The sequence below is a fragment of the Pagrus major genome, chromosome 17, assembly GCF_040436345.1.
Source record: "Pagrus major chromosome 17, Pma_NU_1.0".
NCBI classification, from domain to species: Eukaryota; Metazoa; Chordata; class Actinopteri; order Spariformes; family Sparidae; genus Pagrus; species Pagrus major.
The window spans coordinates 15,527,397-15,540,610 of NC_133231.1; the positions used below are offsets into that span (position 1 = coordinate 15,527,397).

At 40.1% G+C, this 13,214-nt stretch overlaps 1 protein-coding gene across 1 annotated transcript in view; it reads right to left on the bottom strand.

The window, feature by feature from the left end:
* Positions 1-13,214, bottom strand: part of fhod3b (formin homology 2 domain containing 3b) — a 97,157-nt gene that overhangs the window by 72,777 nt on the left and 11,166 nt on the right. Inside the window, exon 3 of the mRNA XM_073484724.1 lies at positions 9,366-9,430. Coding sequence (XP_073340825.1) covers positions 9,366-9,430 — 65 coding nt within the window. The remainder of the gene's footprint in view (positions 1-9,365; positions 9,431-13,214) is intronic.

Sequence of the window (13,214 nt, forward strand, 5' to 3'; positions counted from 1 at the left end):
GCATGCTCATTTATGACTCTTTAGATAATAATAATAATAATAATAATAATAATAATAATAATAATAATAATGATAAGAAGAAGAAATAACAGATAATAATGTGTAAAATATGTATTTCTTAACTTCTTGTTCCGGTTTAAACAGTATCAAATTGTGTTGTGAATATCATCACATGCTCTTGTTATTTCTGAATCCCTCCCTCGCCTCAATATTCAGTATAAAGCGAATAGAAAATGACTTGTGAGGTTAACAGTGAAAAGGATATTATGTTTCATTAACGGCCCTGCAATATAAATATTACTTATCCCACTTCTGCCGTGGACTTCAGCTTACATCAGCTCTAAAAATAACAAATGTAGTGTTGTTTCTTGGCCTTGGACATACTTGAAGCTGATAAAGACAAACAGATACCCTAGATGGCCTGGCTAATATTTACAGTGGATCACAATATCCATTATGATCCCACAGCTGTGTATCATGCCTCCCACTCTAAAAGGTTACACTCTTGTGAACCTGAATACGAGTGGACAGCTCTGAAATCATTAACACATCACCACAAAACGCCACATACTTTCTACCTTTGCCAAATGGCTCACGATGAACATGCCTGACGTGTCTGTTGGCCTCCAGCCAGTAACCACAACACAATGTGAAACATGGGAAGCCACAGGTGTTCCAGTGCTATAGCACAGAGTGGAGTTACGGAGAGATAAAAAGAGGACATTGTTAATATGTCGAACTCCATAAATAGAAACAGCTACTGTCTACCCGATAAAATAGAAATTAAATCTGCAAGGTTCTTCATTGTATGTGCAAAGGGCTTGAGAGGATGGAAAATCAGAAGGAGGAAGATACAAAGGCAGAATGAGGTGGAAGACTACTGTCTTTCACAAAATGCCATCGAGACTTGAAATTTTCAGATTTTAACAGGTTTTAGATATGTTAAAGACACACCCACTTTCCGTTAGTAAAAAACATAACAGCAGCTACATACAAAACACAACTAAGATTTTTATTTGAGGAAGATGAAGGATTCAAATGGCTTGTGCAGAAATGTAAATGTAGCACACTCATTTTTTAAATTTTTTTTATCACAATTGTGCCAGTCTTTCCACACAGGTCTTTTCTTTCATGACATTTTTGAGTACGAGAGTCCAGTGTCCAATTTGGACAGTGTGCAAAAATGGAACAAAAATGACTGTCACGTCCCTCTAAAATCAGGCCTAAACAGGTCATGTCAATCTTTATTTTTCCAGCTGATGTCAGCTTAAAGACTAAATCAATCTCTGCACATGAATGTGACAAAAATCCAATAAATCCTCCTTCAAAGTAAAACAGCAATGGTAAATGATTCAAGGCTATCCAGCTGTGGCAACACTACTTGATCCAAGGTGAGAGAAGAAATAACATCGCTGTTCCACAGAACGCTGGGTGAGTGACAGTTACTGTAACGACAAACAGAGAAAATATGAAGTGTTTTGGTTCTCTGAAGCATTTCTCATATTCTCCTGATAGATGCAGAGAGGGAAAGAGACGTTTCCTTACAAAGACATTGACATCAAAGCTGAGGGAGAGAAAAGGAGCCAGCATGACATGTGAGGGAGGATGTGAGATCAATTCCATGGCACACTGGGATTTGGCTGAAGGCCAGAGGGATACTGAGTTATAGGTCAGGTTTTTTTCTAGTCAATGCTGGCACTCAAACTCTGTCTGCCCATATACTATAACCACAACTACAAACTCAATCTCAAATATGACAAAGATTATAAATTTATCAATGTCTGAAACTGTGCTAAAAGTTTAGAGATAGCCGAGGAGGTGGCACATTTAGACATATTGTACACAGGGACGTTTAGTAGGGTAACATGGCAAAAAAAAAAAAAAAAAAAAAAAACAATTATTAGAGTAGCAGTTGAACTGTTTGAGTGATTGTCTGCCAACCTAAACATAATTAGGGTAAAAACAAGAGGAAAACAATGTTTGCTCAAAATTCAAAAGTGAATATTTTGATATCATTAACCATTAACGTCATTTCTAAGTTCCAATTTCTAAAATATAAGAATTTGCTCCTCTTCTTTGTTTTATGTGATACTAACTGAAGGTTAAACATGCTTTTGAAGACATGGACTTGGGCTCTGGAAACTGTGATGGTATTAGGGTTAGGATGTCTACTGAACTGGCATACAGTACATAAGATGGTAAAACATTGTGATGTACCATGATATCCTTGTTGGGGCCCACCACTGACCCCAATCCAACCCTAATGGGCATGTTTCACCATCTACTGACATTTTAAAGCGCAAACAATTTATTGATTAATAAACAAAACAATTATCAGATGAATTAAAAATGAAAATAATTGTTCATTGCAGCCCTGAACTGATTCAATTAAACATGATGGCATTTAAACAATGTCAAGTATGCATTTACTCAGTCTGCGCATCCTCTCTCTGTTCTGGATAAAGAGAGAGGGCAAACACTGGCTGTGCCGAGGCACCTCAAACCTCAGTTCTAAACCATCATAGACCCTTGTGTAAATATACAATAAACAATTCTCTGCAGACATCAAATAACTGTTGGTTTGAGCAAAAACAAACTCAGATTCCTTCCAAATTCTCCTTCCTGCGAGCAGTGAGCTGTTTAAAGTCTGTGGCCACTGAGGTTAGACACCTGTCCACTTCAACAAGGACAGCTCCAGTCTCACAGCAGTGGTAAACCCCAGAGTGGTCTGGTTCACATGGCACCCATTCTTAGTGGTCCGACTCATATGTTGTGATGTGCCACTTTGAAAAATTTTAAAATGTAAGTTATAACAATTTTTAGGCAAACATCTGATTTTCTGACAGGAGTTTGGCTGGTTGTCAGAAGTGAGGGTTGGAGAATAAAAGAGACAGAATATCATCATGTCCTACATTGAAAGTCAATAATAAGACTGTAGCTATCCTCACGACTACAGTTTTGTCCCCTGGTCAGGCTGCACGCTCACCCTTCTCCCACCGTCCTGTAAACACAGTGAGGAAAAAAATACTCCCCTCTTGGATGAAAACGTAGACAGCTCTCCTATTTTTTGGATGGGTGAGAAGCAGCGCTGAGGGGCCTTACAACTGGAACCAGATGGCTTCTCAATGTGTGCATGCCTTTGCTAAGTGCGTGCATGTGAACGTGAGCATATGAGTGTGCTTATAGTGGTCTATAACTTTGTGCAGTATTTAAAGTGAATCTACCAAAGAGCCAACAATTAGCCCTAATCCTCCCAAAAAAAATAGAAAATGTTGTATTTTAGTTGCGAGGGACAAAATGAGAGGAAACATTGTCCTGCACTGTTGGCCATAAATGAAGCATTAACCTAAGCTATGTTGTTATCTCTCTGTTTGGGGCGTTTGGGATCATGGCCAAACAGAGAGTACATACAAACTGAGTGAGAGAAAGCGTGAGGTGAATGATACCATCAAACCTTCCATCAATCGAATTTTGTTATCAGCTGCGATTTGAAAAGAAAGACCCACTCCACTCGCCTCTCTTCCTGAGATGTTTGCAGCCTCAGATTTCTCCTTTTGGCATAGTGTTGTTTTGGTTGGCCTCCTGGGGTGACTTTAAGTCCGTGATCCCATTTTGGGGTCTGTTTGCAGGAAGTCAAAGGGATGAGAGACCAAGCCATTTGATCCTCCTCTGTCTCTCATGGGTGCCACGTGATACGCACGTTTTTAATTATTCCTCGCTTGCTTGGCACTCGTCGGTCACATTGGCTTGATTGCTTAAAGTGACTCTGAAGTGCTGTGCTGTACTGAGGATCCTTAATATTACCATTTTACATCAAATTAGTGTGTACATACAGGTTTTTTAAGAGGCTGTAAACCCGCTATTGGCAACTAACTCCTCTCCCATTGCCAGTAGAAGAGTTTGCTGTTTTCGGTTTTTATTAGCCGTGACAGCCAGTCTCTGTGTGTGTGTGTGTGTGTGTGTTATCAAGGTAAAATGTGGTCCTGGAGACACCTATGGTAGCAAGAACTACCGTAGAAGCAGTTTTGAGTACTTTTCCAGGTGTTTATATGTCTGTCTGTCTATGGACAGATTTTATCAGCATGATGTCATCACAATTGTGCAAGATGCAGTCACGAAGCTTTACAGGACTGTAGTGGTCAAAATGAGGGCAGAGTTTGAGGAGGGGTGGTTCTACCCATGAGCACTGAGTACTCATGTAATAATATAGTGATGACAACTGACGTATTATGGGTCAGAGTGTGAACATGTCGAGGGGTGTCGAGGCTGGTGTGATCCCATCACAAGATTTTCTGGTGTGTCACGTTCGATGTCACGCACGCTGTCAGGAAAACAGAGATGAGTGGAAAGCAGCATGGAGGCTTGTGACAAAGTTACGGTGGTTAGTTTTTATATCTTTTACTTCAGTCTTTCTTTCAAACTCACCACTGACTGAACAATGCTCAAGCACTGCTTGAATGTAGAGAGATGGAAAACACGATTGTTTTCAATGTTTTGTTGTTGTTGTTTTTTGTCGTTGTTTTTCTTTGTTAAGCATCTTTGAGTATTCAGAAAAGCACTATATAAGTCCAATGTGTTAATAATTATTATTATTATTAAAACTACTTATGCGCCAACCTGGAACTACTGTAGAGTCCTTTGAGCTGTGATTGAATACTGATTGTACCCTTTTCCCAAGACAAAAGCCAGATGTTAGTGGGTGTGAGTGGATTTTTTATCCAGTGAGAAATTACTACATGCAATCCCATTCAAAAGGATCATTTTGACAGAGCAACTAGATAAGATGTCAGATAAATGTATTAATAGATGTTCAGATTTTCCCAGAATGAATTTGACCTGATGCAGAGAACTGGATATAAGACATAACATTGGTTATAATTAAATCTTGGCTCTGTCAAGAATGATAAAGGACATTTGTAGTTGCTCTTCTTTTTAATAGGCAGGTTAACTACTGGAATTGTTTTTTATGTGTGTTCACAAAACTGCAGATGGCTTAGTGCAGATTTGGCAGAGCGTGTGGAAAAGACAGGCACTGTGGTTGGGAGCACCTCCATAACCCGCAGGTGATCTTATCGTCTTAAGTCAATGTGTTGACATCCCACACACACATGGAGTAGACACACACACACACACACACACACACACACACACACATCCACACATGATAATACATTAATTAGGAAAACAAACACAGAGAGGCCCACACATAACAGTGTATATTTTCCATGCAACTGTATTGTCAGCTGCCAGGAACTCATCTTCCAACATGGTTCGCAGAGGCATAATCGTAGTGAATTTACTGCTCATCTTCTTCCATCTCAAAAACCACAGAGTTTCCAGTTGTCAACCTGATGATCAAAACTACCAATTTGACAAAATTACAGCGTGAAAAAAGAAACGCAAGTCAACAGCGGTCACGATGAATCATGCACTGAGCCTGGATTATAAGAGGTTGTAAAACACAAGGCAGATAATCCACTAAGAATGTGTCACCTCTGATTACAGCTGTCACTCCTCAGCTGAGATCAATGTGTTGACAGATGAACCTGCTCTTAAAGGGGAATACCAACACACTGCAGCCTTCAAATGTATGATTTTTACATTTGAGAATAATAACTAGTTGCTATAAACAAAATGTTTGTACCACCCACACATCTGTGGTGCATGATTGATGTACAGCTGGCTCCATATAAAATCATTTGCAAGAGCATGACTGTGACGGAGTTCAAGATGATTTTCTGGGGATCAAGGAGAATTTTCTGGATTGCAGTTGGATAGATTTACCACATCAAATCTTAGCCCAGCATCGCATAAATGTAATTAATTGCCAGAGGAGCAGCTTCTGACTCTACATCTGTATGAACTCAAGAAAAGCTTGTTTGAGGCCTTTACTTTGCAAGAGCTGATGATGATCACAAAACATATGTGACATTTGTTAATTCTTAACTTTGTGTCCCCATTTAAAAATTCTGCTGCCCACACTCAAGTCTCTCTCTGTCTCTATCCCTGTCTTCAAATTCTCCATACCATCACGTCATGACAATGAGTTTCAGAAACTAAATGACACATAAGAAGAGGCCTTTGTAGACAACACTAAAATAAGCACTTCACTACTTTAATCAGGCCCTCACTACCACATCTAGTCCACCGACAACAATAACAGCTCAACAATTCAAACAGTTTGTGGCCAAATGCTAACACGCAGAGAGGGACAAGCTGAGTTTATTTTCTAAATCCCATGCTGCTGTGCTGGTCAAACAAATACGGACAAAGATCAAACCATCACCACTACTGGTTATCTAATGACAAAAACTCCTTTTCTTTTCTATCAAAGACAGAATTAGGAGTAATACTGTATCACAGCTGCAATGATTAGTTGGATAAAAGAAAATTAGTTGCCAACTCTTTGGATAATCGATTAATTGTTTAAGTCAATTCTTCTTTGTAATCAATTATAGTCAATGAAGAATTTTGGGTTTTAGACTGTTGGTTGAACAAAGGAAGCAATTTGAAGATGTCACTTTGGGCTTTGGTGAAATTGTGATGAGCATTTTTCTTTTTTTGTTTTTCCGTCCTAGTCCTTTGGGAATCATACAGACAAATATCCAACAAGCTTATATTGGCTATTACAGTGCAATATCTATTACATCTCTATCAATCCTATTTATCATCTAACAGCATGTATTTGGCCTTTAAGCTCCAGGAGGGCTTACAATAGAAACCACTGTCGTCAAAAGTGTCACCTGAACACTTTATATGCTAATCTAAGTGGCTAAAGCTTCATTCATTTGAAATAAAGGTAAGTGGTTAAAAAACAGGTCAAGCTAAAGAGGCTACACCCAAAACACCCAGAGATAAACCTTTGTGTGGTGCCTGATAGGCACTTTTAGTAAACAAAGAGCCTGGACCGCCTCACTGCATGACTACAACAAATCATTGTGCCAGAGTTGGAGCGGTAAAAAGCTGTTTAATAAACCATTACCTCTTTGGGTGAGCACTAACTTGGATGCATGGATTTCCGCCTGGTCCATGCAGAACCATATGTGTATGTGTGAGCTAATGACTGTGATTAGAGAAGCCTGGATTAAGTCTCGCTGTGGTTCATGACACATAAACACACATACACACAAACTGAAAGCTAGCCCTGTGATGTGTAAATTTGGAGAAACCAAGAAAACAGAAAACATAAAGACAGTTATTTACTACTTACTTAAAATACATGCAATGGGTTTTCCACTAAATAGTGCTTAACGGCACAGAGTACATACATGACTGTAACCAGCTCATCACTCATGCTGATGGAGGGGGCCTCGGGGATAAACAAAATGTCTCAACTATGTGGGCTAATTTAGCACCCAATCTTAAGTGAGGATACATTCAAAATAATTGATTTAACACTACACATATCTAAACAGCAATGGTAATGTTTGATGCAAGTACCCTTTGATATAAGGCAACACAAGAGTGGTGATATTAGTTCAGGCTTGCCGGACTTGCACAAAAGGAGCATTTCTAAAGGATTTCCAGAGATTCAGAAAATCACTGTGTTAAAGCCACTCTGATGCCTCTGTACATTTTGTGCTGGCTATTCTCCAAAGGCAATTTATTGTAACGGAGTACAGCTTTTCTATTTTCATTGCATAACATCCCTCTTTACAGAAAGACAATACAATAAGGGGGCTCCTCTTTGGGGACCTTCTATGAAATGACAGCAGGGAAATGCTCAATCCCTTAATACAGAGCAAGTGCACAGTCTAAAGAATACCATGCCATTTGTCTCTGGAAGACTAAAGAATTATCTCCTGTGTGGAGCAGGAAAATCACCCAGTAATTCGGCACTTGTGGGGCTACGAGGTAAGCCCTCTAGTCAGATAAAATTAGGCTCAAATGTCTGGACAAGTTACAGTAACAGTGACCACCTCGCCTGGAGGAAATAAATCAGCTCGCCACACGGGCAGCCACTAAGGGAGACCAGAGAAGGGCAACAGGTGGCTGTCAACTTAGAGAGAAAGAGGGTCATCATCCACTTAGAGAGGAGCGGCAAGTCTGTCTGCCACTCCCCAGGCTCCACTAAGCTAAGCCAAGCACCAGCAGGAGGACGAGAGAATAAGGTAAAGCCAGTTCAGCGTAGTGTGTGGACATGGTTCAGCCAAATGTTCACAACTAAAGCCATGTTCAGCATGTGACCGCTGACATCAGGCTGAAAGACAGAGGATGCCTGGCAGCATCTCCTAATAATATTATCAACAACAATAATTTAGCAATGTTTGAAAAGCCAGTTTATATAAGATACAATAGGATTACTGTAGAGTTACAGTCAAGTGCATCAAAGAGAAATCCTCTTTGTAATCAACATGTGCGAACTAGACCTCATTAGTAACAAGCAAATGCCGTCTTCGCCCAATGGTTTAGTGAGCTGTCATGACAGCTTACCTTAGCATAACACATCATGCATCAGCAGGTAGAATAAATAACCAGAAACGACTATCAGAGATAGTTCTCAGAGCATAGTGACTTCACTAAAATGAAAGATTTTTGGGTCTTTGGTTTACTTCTACTGCATTAGAGAACAGAACGACCAAATTCTGACAATTTACAGCCTAATAGCTTTTCCAGGCATTGGGTTATTTTTACACTTGAAGCCTGTAAAAGAGGCACCGTGTGTCTTTGTGTGAGTATGTGTGCTCCTCCACATTCTGCTACTGACAACCGCAGTGATCTTTGCTCACAAAGTCACTGGCAAATTACTTAACTGCGGGCTTGTGTATTCATTTCTTGCATTATACATGAATTAAATGAGGTAGCAAAACAATTAACACCTATTAAAACAGTCAGAGAGATGCAGGAAAAGTAAGCCTCATACGGGAATTTCAGCCAAACTCTACATTGTAGTTAGCATCCTCAGTTTAATCAAAAGCCAACCTCTGATAAGCACACTGTACACTGAGTGTGTGTTTGCACGCATGCCACGTGCATGCATGTTTGCATATGTTTTCACTCAGCTCTTTGTGCTAGTTTCCCTCACATTACTCAAAGACACCAGGAGGCCCAATAAAACAAAGTGACAGAACACAGTAACTCCAAAAACATAAAATGTTCTCAGTCTTCGCTCCGTGCCAGTGTTCTGTTTTTCACAGTGTCGTTGAAATGCTATTAGTTCTCGCACAAATTAAGATTCTAGGCTGTTTCCCAAAACTGCCACTGTGCAAGTTCAACAAGGACCTCAGTAAAATAATCCACCGCTAATGGAGGTAATTAAAGTTCATACCTCACTGGTGATATAGACTGAGGAAGACAAACTGACCAACACAAATTGAGAGGTGACAAATGTAGATATTTAGATTACAGCACAGTTTATTACTCACCGATGCAGGCATGGACTCTGACGGACAGCTGCGTCCGAAGAATGATGCTGTGTTTCTTGCCTCTCCTGTGAAGCGAAAAGACAAATAGAGAGAAAAAGAAATGTTAGTAGGACAGTAAGCCATGCATGATTATTTAAATTTGTGTGTGTGTGTGTGTGTGTGTGTGTGTTTGTGCTTTTGTCTGTGTGTGTATATGGGGTAGTACACACACAACTGTATCAAGATAAAGAAACAGAACGTCTGTCTGAATCTACGGCAGCCATCAATATGCCATGGGCAGGCAAGTGCTGACAAGAAAATATAGCTGAAGCGCCACTGTGCAAAATCTTCAAGCTAAATACTTTCTCAAAAAATGATACCGTTCAGACTTATCCAAATCTTTCATTATTTGCAGTGTGAAACACAACAGGGAACAGGTCGCAGAACAGGAGAGGGGAGTGGTCTCCAAAGGTAAAAATGAAGGATAGGAGTAGCTCAGAGGTCAACTCCGCCCCCTGTGTTAATGGAGATATGCCAAGACCCTATCACTATCCTGTCAACTGATTACAATGTCTGAATGACAATCCAAAACAAAGACGACAACAATGCGGCCCATTTCTATTCAATTGTGATAGTGAATGTGAGAGCGGTGTAGTTTGTTGTCACACAAAGGATAATTTAACTACTTAGAGGCCCACTCCCTAACTTATGTACAGCGTTGGATAAAAAATGTGCCTTTTAAAGCTATAAGGCTGGCGTTATTCACTGTTTTCCTTCTTCCTTCAACACATCCCATGAAAACCAACAAAGTGTTAGTCTATCTATCTATTCAGTATTTCCCAACTTTAAATCCTTAAAGGATCAACTAATTTCCTGCAAACTGTAAACAGTTGACTGTAGGTTTAACCGATGTTACTCCGACACTGAACTTCAGCTGTGGATTATAATACAAACTTGCTGCATTAGTGGGTATTTATGCCGGTGAGGCAGTGTGTGCGGGATTGACTCAAAGTAAATTACCTTTCATTTATTTAAAGGGTATGGTGTTGACCTGCTCAAATTGGAAAGTGTCATGTGATGACTTTTGTTGGCGCTATACAAATAAAGATTGACTGATTGATTGATTTATTGATTGATTGATTTCTCTTGTTCATGCCAATAAAGAAACAACTCTGGTTCAGCATGCAGCTACTTGATGTGTTTTAAAAATATATTATCAACAGAATTTTTCATCAAGTCCCCCTCCAGTCAAAAATATGTTTTTCTTTGTTGAATGTTTGAGGTTCACTGTGTGGAATGATGTACAGTATGTGCAGAGTTTGACACTAGAAGGCTGTTTTCACATTAATTGCTAAAAGTGTAAATTTTCTCTGTGCTCATTAAAAATCAGATTTTTAGAGGCGGGCCTACAGGCATGATTTGTGACATCATAAATAGTCTGAAAGCCAATCCTTGTCCTATATTTAGCATGCACAGGTAGGATGTGGAAATGTGAGGCCTCCAGTGCACATATACTTAGAATGGACTTTACAGTGAAGTAGGAGACATCTTCCCGTATTTGCATCCTTAATGTAAATAAACCTATAACAACATTAGAAAAAAAATGCCTCAGATGTAGTTGTAATGGCATCTCAATCAATTTAACAGAGACAGCACATCTCCTGTGTTGAATTTTGGTGGTGGTGGGGGCCACCCTTTTTGGATCACAGATAACCTACCGACTGGCTGAAGAAGCATACAAACAAACCCATTAGACACAACTGTAGACAAGAGCACAGCAGGTAGAGTTGCTCAACAACCCCCCTCCTCAGTCGGCTCTCTGACAAATGGGCTTTTATGCCGCCTGCACAAAGGCTGTGTGATTGTTCGGATTGGCACAGCGCCAACAGCAGACTGTTGCTGTTTGTGACAATCAGGCAGCAGTGGGTCTGACAGAGAGAGAAAAAGTCCATCAGCACAGATCATACTGTTCCACACATCCAGACAGACACTGACATGCACACAGCCAGATTACATGGCAACAGACGTCTACATATGCTCACTGTTATCAAATATAATATCCAGCAACAAGCAGAGGCGACACAGGAGCAACATCTGTCAACATGGACCTTAACTGGTGAGATGAGACGGCAAACAGGAACTTAATCCCCTGCGATGCTGTTGAGGAAAACGGGTAACCAGAGCCGTTTTGTCACGAATGTCTGCTTTCTCTCTGCCTGGCTGCAACAGTATCCCTGTGCTTAACCAAGACCTGAGGCTACACAGGCCAACGTGCTCATTATCAAATTAAACAAACGTGCATGGAATATAAGTGAGGTTTTCAGACCCCCCCCCCTTACCAATTAAACATGAAAATAGTGGACACTCCCACAGACAGTGCTGCAGGCCTGTAAAGGGTGGAGCCCAAAGTTACAGAAATAATCATAACTATAAAGACTGTGAGCCAAAAAACAAATTGGCTACAAGTTGGGATATAATACCTTCTGAATTCCCTGGTCCTCTTTGGTCAAATGTTTTACTGTGCCAGGATGTTCTGGTTTCTTCCAGTGGTGGTACTGTATAATCAACTGAAGCCAAGCTCCTATTAAATCTGATTCATCATGTGCAACATCATGCTTCCGAAAAACCTTTGTTGCTTCCATTTGAATAACCATGACTATTTCTAATAATCTCATGAAATGAAAAAACTTGACTATCACCCAAAACAAATTTTTACTAACATTTTACTTCCTGACCATTACCCAAGGCATTGGTCAAAATAAGATGACTTTAAAGAAAGATTAACTGGAAACATATGTCTATTTTATTCTTTCTGTACAAGAAAAGAAGCAGCGCGCTGTAAATCTTTCACTTAATAGCATAAATCTGATATTCATCATCATCACTTTGAATATCAAATGTTATAAAACAGAATGCAGCTGCGGAAATGTGACAACTTAATCTTCCAAGTTGATACCCCACACTATTTTCTTCTCACTTTTCCTTCATTCTCCTATAAAGTGGCAACAATTAGTCAATTGATCAATTTTTAAGCAAAAATGAAAACATTTGCTGGTTCCAGCTCCTCAAATGTAGGATTTTCTGCTTTTCTTTGTCAATTTTTGGCAGTACAGGAAGAGCTTTGGGGTTTTTGACTGTTGGTTGGACAAAAGATGTAATTTAAAGATGTCAATTTGGGCTCTGGGAAATTGGGATAAGCATTTTTTCACAACTTTTTGACATTTTATAGACTAAATGATTAATCATGAAAATAATAGGCAGATTAATCTTTAGTTGCAGCCCCATTCTCTCATCACTCCTCTGTTGTAGAGCACCCTCATAAAGCGCGGTCTTAATCCTAATACCCAGAGCAGCAGCAACTGGACCAGTGGATGCCTGCCAGCTCCACGCTCTCTGGCTTTATCTAGGGGAGCATTACTGGCACTGTTTATGAAACAGCACAAAATGTGTACCCGCAGAAAGTGAACACACATACTTGGGATACAGTAAAGCCAGCGCTTCTCCTCGAAGACCAATTAATACCAGACAAGAAGGCCCCACAGAGCTCTACTGACTCAGCACTTCTTGGTGAACACCCCCTGCATCCCCTGAGGGACCAGCAGTGCCTGAGTGAACCGGGGGGGTAAGGAGGCTGAAGAAACGAGCTAAGAGACCATCTACAAGGCTCATTTCTGTCAGAGGGGCTGCTTCACTAAGCATCGACCAGGTCTCATACACACACATAACCACATGCACACACTGAACAATCACCAAGCTGTTCTATTCTGTTAATAATACCAATAAACTTCTCTGCAAACACAGAAGGGACAACCGGTGTTGTATTTCCCTCCTTGAAGTTTAAGCCGCACTGTGTTTGACAATTCCTCTGGT